Raw genomic sequence first — 15903 nt, forward strand, 5'->3', positions numbered from 1 at the left:
AGTTTTCCCACCTCTTTATATAATCATTTAATGAGAACAATCAGTTACTTCCATTTTCTTAAAGCTTTTAAGTTCATGGATTTAAATAAGAAGTTTTAGAAGAACTGCTGTGAAGACAAAGAAAGAACTTCAGTTCTGCTGAGATCTCTAGATAACGTCTTCACATTTTTCACCTAATTAAAATACCACAGAACCTTCTGAAAATCCAGAGCAGCTAGAGAAATCTCCCTCTAGGATGATATCATGCAAAGAAACATCAGTATCTGTATATTTCAAGCAAACACAGTTTAAGTGCTATCTAACATATTTTCCAATTTTCAACAAAAGCTCTAAGGAGCTCTAAGGAACACAGTTACATGATCCAAGTACTTAGTGTTGGTGAAGAGCTTTGCCAAAGTGACTCTAAAGGAAATTCGCCATAGGTTTATTCTTATATTCGGAACAAAACCCAGTAACAATATTCCTTCCACATACAAGGATACGTAACATTATCTTTTAACTGTCTGGGGTGGTTAGTTGTTTCGGGGTTTTTTTGGAGGGGTGTTTTGTTTTGTTTTTTAAAGAAATGTCTCTTATTCAGGATATTTGTTAAGGTATCTGTCTCTGTGTGATGTCCCAGTGAAACAGCTGTGATTCTAAACAGGGACACTGTCCATCCTCTTCTGCTCTAGCCCTTGTCCCCGCTTCTGGATTCTATTTCAAAAGGAGCTGAACCTAAAAATCACAAACTATTCAGAAGTACAGCAGTCTTCTGTGCATTTATGGTGCGTGGCACAACGGGGACTCCCACTGCTGCTGTCACCAGGACAGGGCCTGATGTGGGCTGTCGGGATAAAGCCATCCCTGCCAACCTCGAGCAGCAGAGAGACTGTTCCATCAAAGAACTGACGTAGCTGCAAAAATGCCTTCTGTTTGTTGACCTCTTACGAAAAGCATGATGAGTTTTCCCAAAGCAGATTTTGGGAAGATCCCCTCCTATGAAACACCCACAAACTTCAGAATCGCTTCTGAACTTGGCAACTCCCCATCAGCCTCCAGCATGTTCCCCAAGCGTGACACTCGGGGCTCAGACACGCAGCGACGCGCTCGCTGCTCCAGCCTCTGCCAACCCATATCGCGGGGCTCGTGCCGGCTCGGGAACAGCCCTTCGGTGCAGAGGAACCCCCACGAGGCAGAGGCGAAGCAGAAGCCCCACAGAGTGATGGACTGGGAGCAACGGAGTGCTCCATGAACCCTCCAAAGCAGCAAGGATCAGCCCCCAGCCCGGACAAACCCTTCCCTCACACCTCTCCCTGTGCTGGGAAGCCCCTGACACCAGCAGCAGCACCAAGCCCCGCTCTTGAGGACCACCGAGTGTTTTGCCTCTGGCCCTCCTCCCCTCCACAGCAGCCAGGACACTCGCCACAGGGCTGCAGGAGGGCTGCCAGAGGTCGCCAAATCTGCAGGAGAACAGCCGAGATCCAAGCACCGAGCTTGGAGAAGGAACAGGGAGATGGAGGGACAGGGCTGTAAACATCTGCAGCGTGGAGAGAGATGCTCAACCGGCCTGGCCTCACCTTCCACCATGACCCAGAGCATCCTCTAGACCCGCTGCCTCTGCCTGTGCCACCCCCGGCTCCTGCGGAGCCACTTGCTCCCCGACACGGCCCCGCACCCGCTGCCCCCCCCCAGCCTTCAGCCACCTGGCACCCCTGGGACCGCCCGTGCCGAGCTCACGGCAGCTCTCCGCGTCCGGAGAAAAGGAGAGAGACAGTGGGGGGCATGGCTGCCAATTAGGTGACACCATTAAGCCACACAGCAGTCAAATTTGTGATCAGGTGTGGAATTCTTCTCGGCAGTGGGAAGGGTCTGAACTTGTCCTGCTGCTGGGCAGCCTCACCGTGCCGGGCGAGCCCGGTCCTGCCGAGCACAGTGAGCAAGCCAAGCTCATCTCCATAACACGCTTCCATGGCTCAGGACTACTGCTGCTGGATGGCCCATCGGACAGAGCGGATGCTCTGTTTCTCAGAAGCAATGCAGAGATTTTTGAAAATACTGATGGAATACACACGCAACACCCCAACTGTGCCAGATGAGTTACTGCAAACACGAATGGCATGTCATCCTGCCTTACGTTATCAAGTGATTGAACAAAAATGTAGAAGAGAAATACTCTTTTTTTTGGTTTTTTTATACTACGATAACATCTCTTCCCAGTTCTCAATTTGGTTCTTCGGACCAATCATGCTTCAGGTAACAAACAGTAATACTGCAAACATGGTAGTAGATAAAATAGAAACACGTAAGTGAAGCAGCTGTTCTGCTATCGAATCACTTCCCAACGTGCACCTCCGCTGTCACTTCGTTGGGGTAAATAGTGTACTCATCAGCTGCCAGTGAACCCTGCAGATCCACTGCTCTTGCCATCTCAGTCACTTGTAACTGTCTTCTGGCTCCTGTGCTTCTACCACCTTTCCAGCTCTGAAGTCACCAGGAATAGCATATTTATTCGCTACTGAAATGTCAACAGAAAAGCAAACAAACAAATAAAAACCGATCGGAGCTGAAAGCCTGACTTAGAGACTTCAGCTTCTGAACACTGATAAAGCATATGAGAAAGCTTTCAGAGATTCAGAGAAACTTAAGCTGACACACATCACACGTGTTTTCCCTCAAGTTTTCAGGAAAGCAGGACAGTCTTTGTTTTCAAATACATGTTCCGGCTCCTGGACCAAGTTACTCTGCAAAGCATTTGGAAGTGGTCTACATCCATAACCGAAAAGCAGATAAAAAGAGAACAAGGATTTGCCACAAAATGATGAACTGAGAAGCAGGCAGTCATCTTCTGCAAGTGCTGGAAGGCAACAGGCAATGGCATCAGCAACAAAAAAAAAAACAAGGAGAAAAAATAAGTCTATAATGTCTGGCTGCAGATGTCACAGGCTGGTTGAGGTTGGAAGGGACCTCTGGAAGTCACCTGGTCCAACACCCCTTCAAGCAAGGTCACTCAAAGACAGTTGCCCAGGACCATGTCCAGACTGCTTCTGAGTATTTCCAAGGACGGAGAGTCCACAGCCTCCCTGGGCAGCCTGTGTCAGCGCTCAATCACCCGTGAAGTAGAAAGGCATTTCCCCAGGTACCTTTCTTGCATTGCTCTGAACGTAACATAAAGTAAAGCTTTTGTCTGTTTAATATGGATTTTCATTATACAACACTGAATATTCACCTACAAATGAGAAACCAGTTAGCTTGGCAAACATTCATTCTTTTAAGCAACACAAGCAAGCAAGTCTTGCATCAAAATTCCATCTCCTTAGTCAAGGATGTATCTCTACACCAGCTTACACAGCTGTCTTCATCGACCCTGGCACACAATGTATTTTCCACACACGCACTTCAGTAAGACTATAATGGCATTGATAGCCTGTAAGAACAAGTAGATCCACACAGCATCAGTTCCTTTTCCACTTTTTCCTAAATTGTATTAAGCATCTTTGTTGAGGTAAGTACAGCTACACAGTGGTCATAAATCCCAAGTACTTTAGTAAGGATAGCTGAGGGGAAAAGGCTTTGTGTCCTTTTTGCTAAGAATTGCTATCCCGCAAGACAAATTAGAATTGGCTTCACGGTCTTGCAAGAAGCCAAGGCAGGATAAGGTCTGTCCTTCCAGCCCAAAAAACCAACATCGCCAGCTCATGAAAATAAGCAGAAGGTTTTTGGGTCATGTCCAGTTCTCTGAAGTGAGTGGGTTGGTCCTACTGTTCCACCCAGTTCTTGACTCCTTCATGTGCCTGGCAACATTTGAAGTTAAAAATAAATTAAAAAAAAATAGTGCTTCCATTTCTTCCTCCAATAAGAAGTGCAATAGGAATTCTAGACTAACGCTTTCACTTCAAACAGCTGTTTTTAAAAAACATTTTGAACAGTGAGGTCAGGGACACAAACAGCCAACGCTTTTGTCAAAAGGTATCATCTTAGTGCAAATCTGCCGAAAAGGTCTTCACTGCCCAGTTAGTCCAAGAAAAGCAGTAATTCTGTCACTACATAAACAAGAATTCTGAAGTAATTAAAATATAGCTAAGGCTGGCTGATAGTACTTAATGAATATAGATTTCTCTCAAGTGATTTTTGAGCAACTCCTTTTAATGTTTGGTTGACACCTAAATAAACACTGCCGAAGAGAGTTCAGCATACACTTCTGAGATGTTCCTACGGGAAAACCAGTTTTGCTTTTCCCGCTGGGATTGGTAAAGCCTCTAAAATTAGAGTTAGCCACACCAGAAAAACAAAAAACTTCAAAAGAAGCTCCCACAGGATCACTTAAAAGGCTTTAACAAAAGAATTCAGAACTACGTCCTTCTCCCAAAGCCTGCCTGCAGTTCACTGTTCGCCTGCTGCAGCGCTGGGAGTGCCGACAGCACGGGATGTAGTCACACCGGAGAACCCATCCATTCACACGCAGCGGCTTCTCATACATTCAAGGGCAATAAAATAAAATCAACCTCTTTTCAAGAAGGCAATGGAAACTGGAAAACAGAAAGAGAACAAGTAGAGGCAGCTCTACCTGGCGCACAGTACAACAAACGAGTTCTGGATCCGGTGTGTTCCCATGGCACTTAATGCCCTGATGGGCCACTCCTCCTGCACTGTGCTAGCGAAGCCTTTTAACGAGATCTGAACTTTCTCGAGAGAGGTGACGTTACTTAACACCCTGTAAATAGGCTTTGCAAGCCTCACCAAAATGCTGAGTGAGGAGGAGCATCTTTCCCTCCTTTTACTTACTTCCAGAAGTGAAGACAGACTTTTTCTTTCAAAGAGCACCTAAAGAGCTAGTTCTGTCATTCATTTGAGCTTGCAGAAGCCACAGGAACCTGTCCCTAAGAAGGCGGCTCATACAGCTTGTAGTAACTACGCCTTTGTTTAGCCAGGAACTTCTCCAGGAACAAAACGTGGTACGTGCCCATACAAGCTGTGTTGAAGTCAGTGCGTGGTGCTCCCCTGCCTTCCTTAAATTAAAGGGGAAAGAACGAACCTTCACCCCAGGTCTCACCCACGAGCCACACTGTCTGGTTATCCCCGGCCGATCCCACTGCTGACCTCAGGCTGCAGCTTTTCACGAGGGAAACGTCACGCAGCCCGCTGCAGCCCAGGAGCTGCTCTCACCTGCTTCTGCACCTTCACGGCTGCCCACCTTACCATCTCCAAACTCGTAACCTTCATAGCATCCTTCTACAAGCAAAGGAGAACTGTCTCTTCCAGTTTTCAGAGGGGGGCCCAGGATGCCATGTCCACAGCCTGCCGCAGGCACAGGAATGCCCTTGGTGGCAGCGTGAGGTGCAGCCGCCCAGGGATCCACTGCCACTTGCCCTGGTCCCACAGGGTGCTGCAGCTGAACACACACTGAGCACTGGTGTCCACAGCCCGGACCAGCACTCCCACCACCGAATGACCCTTCCTCCTGATAATGACTGGAAAACACCTTGTGCCCTGAAGCAGTCAAGTTTTCTCTATGTTGTTCTGAGGGACAGAGGAGTCCCGGGCAGCTGCTGCACAGGCAGGCGGTGCCTCTGAGCGGCATTGGTCACTGGTGTCCCCTACGGCCATCTGCAGCCATGAGTTCTGCCATCAAAGGCTTTATCGGTTCCAAATTTGTACTTTGTGTAACACCACGTATTTTGTGCTGCAAAAAACACAAACACCCAAACAATCTCATGTCAGTGCCATTCAGTATACTCCACTCCTGCAAGCCTAAAAATAAGTGTAGAGTTTCTGTATGTGCACCAGCAAACCATTACAAATTAACATATTTTAATTCTGGTTCTCTGAAGACCGAACCGACACGGTTCCTCCGAGCGCCTGGGCGCCGTGCTGCCCGCACCCGGGGAGCGGTTGAGCAGCGAGCAGCAGACAGGCTCCGAAAACAGTGGGCAACTCCAGATTCTTTTTTTAAACTCTCCACAAACAGCTCCCGCAGGATGGCTGAGCTCTGCTGCACCTCCGCTGAGCACCGTTCGGTTGTGCCGGGAAGGAACACCCAGCAAGCCCCAGTGCTGCCACGCAGCGCTCCCTGCTCACATTGATGCTCCTTCTCCGCTCACCCCGCTGCTGCGTCCCCCCACTGCCAGCCACCACCTCCCTGACCCGCACTGGGCCCATCCATCCTCCCGGAGTGGGGAGCGAGGCCGGCCGCCCGCCCCACAGCTTTCACCCTTGGTCCCCGGGAGGGGCTGGGCCCTCCGGATGCCACGGGCACACCTGTACGCTGCACCGTGCCGTCGCCCTGCTGCTCCTCCTCAATCACTTTTTTCAGCTTACGGGTTTTTTCTATCCCTGCTACAATTTCATGCCATATTAAAGCCTCTCCTTGCAAGAGTTTGACTGCAAACTGTATTAGAAAAGAAACTGAGATGAATCCAAGGGAAACGAAAGAGATTGCAGAGGGAGGGACGGCAGGGCACTTAAACACCGGATTCTGCAAGGAATATACGTGGGATAGCTTTACACACCTTTGGGAAAAGGTTTAAGAAAAGACTAGAAGATGTTTTACTGAGGACAAACCAAAAGCTGAAGTGAAAATCCTTCCAGTCACAAACCACAACTTGAAAATTTCTTCTCTACCAGGGTCTGCCCTGGTAGAGAAGAAACTTTGGGTTTAACCTCACGCAGTCGCCCCTCCAGCATAGAGCGAGACACTTGCTGCATCAAAGGCGGCGCAATGACATTGCGAAGCCCAAGCCAGAGCTCCACGTCGGACGGCTCTGTAACTCCAAGGGAGCTACTCCACTGGAAGTACGGTGTCCTGCCGCTGCCTGTAGCGGGCTCGTTACTGGGCGCATCCCCGGGCCCCAAAGACGTGCGTTAATAAATCAGACCCCCCTCTCAGGGGTTCAGTCCCTGCTGCAGCTCAACAGCTTCAAGAGCAATGAACATGTTCAGGGTAACCCAGCTCACCACCTGGATGGCTTCTGAGGCACACACAAAACTGAAAAAGCTACTTCTCTCAGTGACATCCTCACTTTAAAAAACAAATGAGGAATAAGGGGAGAGCTTTCAGAAGGAGGTTAAGTACATACAGTGTAAGAAAGGGAAAGAAAACGTCTTGAGATAAAAAGAGGAAATATATTTGCAGGGGGTAGAAGATATAAACAGTATGACAAAATAAACAACAGAACAGGGAAAATGAGAAAAAGTAAGCAAACAACAGATCAGCCTTTCAGAAAAATAATGAAATCTGAGGTCTTGACTGGTAGCTTATGTGCAACTCCCTTTGAATTCAAATTCTGTGGTAAGAAAATTTATGAGAACTTTGAAACTGTAACAAAACCTTTAAAATTTGACCCTTGTGAGAGTGCTCGTACAAGCTAACAAACTAACAGATTCACATGTAAAGCATTCTTCCTATGGTATCCTGCTCCCATTGCATAATTTCATAATCTATTTTGGAAATTAAATCCTCTTGAACCATCGCACTGATACATTGGCAATTTGTGGAAACCCAGCAAGCTACAAAATGCCAACTCTACTCCACCTGCTACAAAACCACATTAACAGAAAACTATAATTACATAATGCACTTTGCCACTATTACTTCCCCATGTAAACATGTGCTCTTGCTGTTAATGATAGCACTTAATCAAAAGTAGAGGAAAGATGGTCTACAAGATAATCTTCTGAGTTTCCTGCTTAAGGGAGGCTAAACACTGTACAAGTTCCTACTTAAAACTCTTTTGTTCAGAGAATTGTAAAAATAGCTAAAGAGAAAAGTTGGGGATTTTTGTTAAAGAAAAACAATGGTTTTTTAAGCATACAAGTCCGTCTTGGAAGAAAAAAAAATCCACCCTCTGTGCTGCCTGTACTATTACTGCTCCAATGGTCTTTGGCAAATTAGAAGAGAGCTTTTACATTTTTCAAGCACGTGGATGCACAATAACGTGTCACTGCTTTACTGCACGACTGCCCCGGGTCTCCAACCTCACGTACGCGTGAACAGGGAATTTGCTCTGCAACTCACTCTCAGCTGTCACCGCTTGTTACAAATATAAACGAGGGCGGGTTGCGAGCCGGACCGGCGCAGTCGCCGCACAGGCCACGGGGGAAGCGGCACTGGGCCATGGCACGGAGCTGGGCACGGGGATGCTCCCGAGCAGGTGCCCTGGTCATGAGTAACCCCAGCGGCACGCGCTGCCATGCCACCCTTACCCTGAGCTAGGGACGCTGAGAGCTGAGGTACTTGGGAAGCTGACACCGAGGAAGCTCTAAATCAGCGCGAGTATTTACATCTTCGAGAAGGTGGCAAAGGATTTAAGAAAGACCTCGTCAAAACTGCACCTTGCGAGGCATCGCTCTCGCTGTACATACCTGACGCTATCGCCCACCTGAAGACTAAATGAAGAAAGAGCTACAAACTGGTACAATCTTACAGTCTTCCCCCCAGTGGTTTCAAAGCACCAGTATCGACAGTTGCAAGTTATCCCTGCGTACTCGGGAAAAACATTTTGGTAGCAAAGACCAGCATGGGCATTGCTGCTGGTGCAGCTCCATCGTACCGTCCTCCGCTGCCCACGCTCACATCCCCAGTCACACAAGTACAAGAAAACAAGAGGCAGTGAAGGAGTTTGAAACCAAAACACCTTTTCACAGCAGCAGATTAAGAACTACACACGAAGCAAGGGCTATTCAGCAGCCAGACACCATCACGTTGGGCCACCACCCAGCTTTGTTCAGTCGCCAGTTGCACATCTGGGCCAACAGCTCTATCCTGCTGGTAATGCGTTACCAACAATTTCATTCTCAAGATACACCAGATCTCTCAATTATTAATACTTTTTTTTTTTCCCCAAATGCACAAGTACTGCAAAGGGTAACAAAACTGTTCTCTCCTCCCCATCATCATTTTCACAAAGCTCAAGAAGTTTTAGGTAGTACCAAATTCTGGTCTAACTCAAAATTTCACCTCCTGCAAAGACGGTTTAGAAATGAGTAAAACAAGAAACTCACTCCTAAAAAACAGCATGAGTACAGCAAAAACCGTAAGAAAAACATTGATTTGAGATTCTGCCATAAAAAAACAAACAAACTGAAGGCAATAACAATGTTTAAGAAATTACCAGTGGCACTCACACAACAACAACAAAATAAAAATCAGAAGACACCAAAATAACCAGAAAACAGAAAGTGAGGAGTGCAGAAATAGATAAAGAGAAATTAGAGATTACTTATTTTTAGGGTTCCCATAATAGAGATCACTGAAGAACACTTTTTCATTGGTGTTTCACATCATCACTCAAGAGTATGTATTCCTAAAACGGAAGTCCTTGGTTACAACCATGCAATTTTGACAGCACCACAGAAAGGCCAGCCATAAACAAGTCAGGTTTTGGGCAGCACCAGGGCTCCTTCTCCAGCCACCCGCACGCCTTGGGGAGCGCAGCGGAAGGAAGCGCTTGCTCCAAAGCACACGAGCCCACTGGCGACACCAGACCAGGGCCCTCCTCGCTCCTCTGCCCCTCTCCTCTGGATACCTGACTCCTGGGCAAGCGGAGGGTAAGGAGAACAGCAGGGAAGCGTTAGCTCACCCCTCCCGAGCAGCAGGTGCCCCCAGCCTCAGCCCCACTGGGTCTGGCAGAAATACTCCTCACACATTAGCATCTCATAGAAACATTGCCTTTATCTGGGCATATTTGTTTAGTTTCCTCTTCTACTCCAGATAACATCAACACAGCCTGACAGGATGGCATAAGCATCTCTCAGCAGTGAAACAATGTTTGATTCATTGTGATTTAAAAAAAAACCAAAAACACAAACACAAAAACATTATCTTTCACTCAATCTAGTAGCTATGATTTGAAGAAAAGAGGGTGTCTCGACTTGCAACATGCCAGTCTTAATATTTAGAAATCAAACCTAATTAATATATTTTCCATCCTACTGCATTTCAAATATTTCACAAAACTCAATTATTGGGGTGGGGGAGGAACAGAAAAATAAAAAAACCCAAACAAACTCAAAGCCAAAACCCCCTATCGTTATCACTTAATACCAGCTGAATCCACAGATATCTAACATCAAAATAAAACTACACCCACTCTTTCAGGATCGGAAAATTAAGATCAGATGTGATAAAGAGACATTTACACTGCAATCACCACCCATTAGAAGAGCAGGCTGTTTTTAAAAATTATTATGGGAAGTATTTCTACCTCTAATTCAATCAATAGACTTCGACTCTTAACAGAAGTAAAGGACATTTTGAGTTCATACTCAGAATTAAAGCAATAAGCGTACTTGTAATACTACTACCACCACAAACAGGACTTGGAAAAAGAAATCCCAGCTCTGTCCTGTATGAGAAAGGGAGGCTTTTCACCCAAAACCCGAGCAGGTTAAGGCCACTTGGGAACGTGAAAGCTTGCTGCCCCATCTCAGCCATCACACGACGGCCAGTTCTCTGTGCAGTCAAAGAAAACACCGGCAGAACAGTAACGCTGTTAGTCGTGTAAGGGTCTTGGGTATCGGTACCATAGCACCACACAGCAATTCTCTAGCCTACCTTCTCCCCTCTTTGTTTTTTAAACTAATAAAACTCCATGTTCTGTTCGGCTTTTACCTTTCTTGTCATCATTACATTTCTATTCTGGCCTAAGTTTGTCCTGAGAGTTTAAGAACTGCATTGACCTCTCATCAGAGAAGAGCTACGTACATTCAGTGGCACGAAGACAGAAGGAAACGTTTTCAGAAGCACCTACCTGACTTAGGCTCATATATTCCAATTTCCAAGGAAACTGGAACAAACAAACCATTTTCCAACCCAAGCAGAAACAATGGAACCTGCACGGTTGAGCCTGCTGGGCGTATCAGAAATCTTTACCCTAAACATCTGTGTCCAAAGGTTTTAGCAAACTGGATTGTTAAAGTCACCTAAAACCGAAGGAGAGTAAGACACAATTTTCAAGCGTGAGCACTAAGGTGCTTTTCCAATATTTCTGACTGCACAGAGCTAAATATGCAGCAAACAGTAACAAAACTTCTGAAACAACAACCAACACTGCAGCGCAAAGCCCTCCCTCTGCCTCCATCCAGAGCTCCTCCAGGGCACTGAAGGACACACGCAGTAAGGGAAGCGTCTCCATTACGCACAGTCCCACGGCCTCTCCAAGACATCTGCCGGACGGGAGTGACGGAGCCCGGGGCAGAAAGGCTGCTGCGTTCGCTGCAGATGGGCTTGGGACCTGCCCGAACTACGGCCAGACAGACGTGCCCCCGCAACTCGTGCCCATGCACCCGCAGCCCAGCCCGCTCCGTGGCCCCTGACACCCTGCACTGGGCGCTGAGCGATCCAGCAGTGAAATCCAAATATCTCCTCTGCCGACACACTCCCACTCGACACGGAACGCTCCCAACCCTGCCCAAAACCCTCCCGAGCAGAGCCCTGCAGCAGTCACTGGGACAGCTTGGGAGCCCGGGGTGTCCTCAGAGGAGCTTCCCATAAGTGGGCCGGAGGCATTTCATGGCAGATGTCGGCACAGCTCTGTGCCCATCACCCACTGCAGCCCTTGGGAGGATGAGCTCACACCATCCAACAGCTCCCACGGGCCCCACCATCACCTGCTCACTCCTGACTCCCAGGTTTTCATCCCAAGGGCAAACAAACAGCATTAAGCCATTTAAAAGTAACTGAAGAGAATGAAAAGGATACAGCAGGCAGAAAAAAAAAAAAAAAGATGGCACATTAAAGTAATTAAAATCCTATACAGTAAAAGCAGTGAAGTGCCAGGCAGATCGATCCTGTGGCCACGACAGAGACAGGCTCCTTGAAAGGCAAACATGGAATTTTGTCAGTGCAGCCAGAGGAAGCAAAGCAAGCAAGGAAGCCAGGATGGGAGAGAAGGAGGGAGAGGTCAGTATCATGGTATGGTTTGGGTTGGAAAGGAGCTTTAAAGATCATCCAGTCCGACCCCCCGTGCCATGAGCAGGGGCATCAGAAGAGGAGAAAAAAGAGAAAGAGTGACCCACAGGTAACCTGAACTCCATCTTCTGCTGTTAGCAAGAGTATACTGTGACAAAAACAGGAAACGTTCATACAACAAGACAGACATTAAATGCTTAAGTAAACACGAACGTACCAAAAATCATATGTATTCATATTCATGAGATGCACGTGCTCATGAAACTTTGAAGGTTATTTGTAGATCTAATACTGCATTAACATCTTTAGTGAAGCAGCGAAACTACTTAAGGAATGGAACAAACTCAGCACAGTCCCTCTTCACTGTTAACATCTTTATTCATGAGCTCCCAGGCCAGCACTGCAATAAGTTATTGGTGGATGTGGAGGGCTGGCAGGAGCAAACCAGTATGTTATCACACCTTGCTTCTGGCAATCAGAGAGTGGGGGAAAAAAAAAAAAAAAGCAATCTTCTCCTCTCTGCAGAAGTATAGGCAGGTCAGCAACACCAGTGATCTAGGAAATGCTATCCCAGCCAAAGGAACCTGTCTACCTTTAAATTACTCCATCTACAATTTAAATTTTTCTTCTGTAAAATGCTGGTCTCAACTAAAAGCATTTGCACGTACAGCACGTGCGAGCCAAGCAAACAGCACTCGTGCACCCCAAGTGCAGCTCATGCTGCTGCCACTCGTAACGTTCAGGCTGCTTTACACAAGTCGGAGAAAGGTTTATCGCAGAGCCAAAACGCAAGGGCTTGCCGGCGTGGAAAGGGGGAGCAGGAGTCCCACCCGCACAGGGTAAGAGCGAGAGCACGGCCCCGAGAGGCTGGGCAGCCTTATCAGCAGGAGACCCTCATCAGCAGAGCCCCCTGCCTGGACCCAGGCTGCCCATGGCAACCCTTTACATGGAGGCACCTTCCCAGGAGCTTCAGGTAGGAATGCTCCCCACGGGGCTTCTGGCCCACCATGAATCAGATCCCCAGGGCAGGAGAAGGCTGACTGCGTTAGCGTGGGATACTTGGACCCAACCATCCCATCCACTCAGAGTTTCTGCACTGTGTTGGGAAAGCACATACCGATACGCTACCTTGAGGTCCAGCAAAATTTGGGGAAAAGTGTAGTGTTTAACTAAAACTTGTATCACCAACTGAAATTTGAAATCAGAAATGGAAAAAAATGGATTAAAGGAACTGGAAATGGTTTTGCAGCCCAGCTTAGGGGAAGCCTACCAAAGCAGCAGTCCTCGTTCATAACTGAAATCACTTTAGGTCATTGGAGAGAAACGTGCTCCTCAACTGAGCAGGAAGAGCCCAACAAGCAGAAACAGCCGCTGACAGCTCCAGCACGTAACTCGAACACCAAGTCCCCAAACCGAGCTGCTGCCATCTTCCTGTGCCTGAACAGCACCAACTCTACTCCAGACACCCAACTGGGCAGTCACCAACACCAACAGCAACAAACCAGAGGTGTAACCACAAAAGTTCAGACCAGTCTTCCCATTCCCCACCCTGCAGTGGAACATATCCAAATAAGTCCCGTTTTGTTGCTGTAGAAAACTTAAGTTTTTCATGGCATGGGAGATGCTTGCTAGAGCGGAAGCGTTCCCCTTTTTGGTCACACCAAACAATAAACAACAAACACGCTTCGCCTTCTCCAGCAAGGCCAATGAGCCTCAAGCACTAACTAGGATCAACCGGGAAATCGTTTGGTCTGACAGCCCAGAATTTCTTAAATGACAGTGCTCCAAAATGGCCGCTTGCATCACTCCCAGCCAAAAGCGAGGGCAGGAGAGCACTCCAAACCACAGCGTCAGGCACGGGGGACAGCGGGCTCAGGTCGAGCAAAGGCACGGCTCAGGCTCTGGTGACAGAACACACCACAGCGATGATCTGCACCCGCCCTGCTGAACACCAGGCAGCTTCACCCACACGTAGATATTGCACAAGCCTAAGGCCGTAATCGTGAAAATTATAACAAAATTAGCATTTTCAGTGCGTTCATTCAACACGAACTGACACATTTAAGTGTAAGTAACTGTGGTGGTAATTTGTCAGAGTTCACTAAGCATGGCAAAAAGATGAACTGCGCCCTTTGACTACACGTGTATCAATCAAAGTGTGTATTTCAGGTCAGCCTTCAAGAGGATGAAAAAACAAGACTGGGGGAGCACGAAAACCCCACGCAGTCACCTACCGTCGCGCACACAGGGATTTGTGCACTGGGCCACGCACAGCGCGAGCAACACGCAGCACGAGTCTGGACCCAGTTCCCCGCTAGACGCACGCGGCTTCACGACCTGTAAAGCCCGAGAAACGCTCCCGTTACGGGACGCGACACGCCAGCGTTGCGCAATTCCAGAAGTGCTTTGCCTCCAGCTCCAACAGCACCCGACTGCACCTGGGGCGCAGCCCAGGACGTTTGGCTGGCTGCTATTCCAGACACTTGTAATCATCTTAACTCACACAAATTTACAGGAAAGCCACCTCCTCTTTGCCGAACTGCCGGCAGTACCAACTGTTGCACTCGCCTTATTCGCAGCCATGAGAAATATTTCAAACGTTTGTCTGAACACACTCCGCTAAGCAGAAATTCCGCTGTATTTTCGTGCCACGACGCGCACGGAATCAGGAGCAAAGCCCGGGGCGAGCGGAGCCGCGGCCTTGCGGAAGGCTGGGAACGGAGCGCTCCAGGGCACGGCCAGGTTGCGCCCCGGGGGCCGGGGGCACCCCGAGTTCTCATCCTCCCGACATTTAACAGCACAGCGAAGGACCTGCATCCTGCGGGACGACGCTGCGCCACACGGCACCACCGAGAGCAGTACGGACCGTCACGGCACGCTCGCGGCACGGGGCAGCTCCCCAGAGGATGTTTCGCCGCCAGCCGCGCATCCCCGCGCCCTGCTCCGGGCTTCCAGAGGCGGCAGAGCACCCCCCGCCCCGCCCCGGCAAACGCCCGGCTGGCGGGCACACCCCTGCCCCGCGGCGGGCACCGCTGCCCGCCGCCGCCGCCACCCGAGGCCGGCCGGGAGCGGAGCGGGCGGGACGGCGCGGCTGCCCCGGGCGTTGGCGGGGCGGCGCTAGGACCGGCGCGGGGCGGCGGCCCGGGAGGCGGCGCGGCGGCGGCGCTGCCCGCGGAGACCCCCGACCCGACCGGACCCGTTCCCCCTCCCCTCGGCGGGGCGCGCGCGGCCGCGGCAACTTACGTCGTCAAAGAGGGACCCGACGTTGGCCGTCACCAGGAGCACCCCGGCGCCGGCCGCGGCCCCCTTCACCGCCATGGCGCCGGCGGCGGGCGGGCGGAAGCGCGGAGCGTGGCCGGCAGCGGCGGCGCTGCGGGGAGCCGGGGGGGCGGGCGCGGGGCGCTGCGGCGAGCGGGGCGCCTGGCCCGCCCCGTCAGCGCGGGCGGGCGGGCGGCGGCGAGTCCTCCCGGCGCAGGCAGCCCGCGGACATCCGCGCCGCGGCGGGGCCGGCCGGCCGCCCTGCGGCTGCTGCGGGGCCGCGGCGCTCAGCGCTCGCCCGCCGCCGCCGTCGCGCTGCTGCCGGGACGGCTCCCGCCGGCGGAGGCTGGCGCCGGGCCGCGGCGCATGGCAGGTCGGCGGGACGGGGCGGCGCGGGCCGGGCCGGCTGGTCCCGGAGCGGCGGGGCTGGTCTCGGCGCTCCCCGGCGGGGCTGGGCGGGCGCTGCGCGCACCGCGCTGCTGCTGCCGCTGCCGCCGCTGCTGCTGCTGCTGCTCCGGGCTCTGGCGGCGGGCGGGCCGGGCTAGGGCTGTGCGCTCGCGACGTCACAGCGGCCCCGCGCGGCTCTTAAAAGGGCAACGCCAGCCCTCGGGAGCCGCCCCGCGGGAGGCAGCCGGCGGCGCTGTCCCGCGGCCCGGCCGCCGCCGAGCCCCGCTCGCCGCCTCCGTGCCCCCTCGCGGAGAGGGCGGGGCCGGGATGGGCGGCGCCGGTGCCGCCGCCGCCGGCGGTCACCTGTGCGGGAG

The 15903-nt window shown here is 50.7% G+C and overlaps 1 protein-coding gene across 1 annotated transcript in view; it reads right to left on the reverse strand.

Moving 5' to 3' along the window:
* Nucleotides 1-15202, reverse strand: part of INPP5A (inositol polyphosphate-5-phosphatase A) — a 253129-nt gene extending 237927 nt beyond the window's left edge. Inside the window, 1 exon segment of the mRNA XM_086616504.1 lies at nucleotides 15128-15202. Within this exon segment, the coding sequence (XP_086472630.1) occupies nucleotides 15128-15202 (75 nt within the window).
* Nucleotides 15203-15903: the final 701 nt, after the last annotated feature.

This window comes from Tauraco erythrolophus, chromosome 9 (assembly GCF_009769465.1).
Source record: "Tauraco erythrolophus isolate bTauEry1 chromosome 9, bTauEry1.pri, whole genome shotgun sequence".
Lineage (NCBI taxonomy): Eukaryota > Metazoa > Chordata > Aves > Musophagiformes > Musophagidae > Tauraco > Tauraco erythrolophus.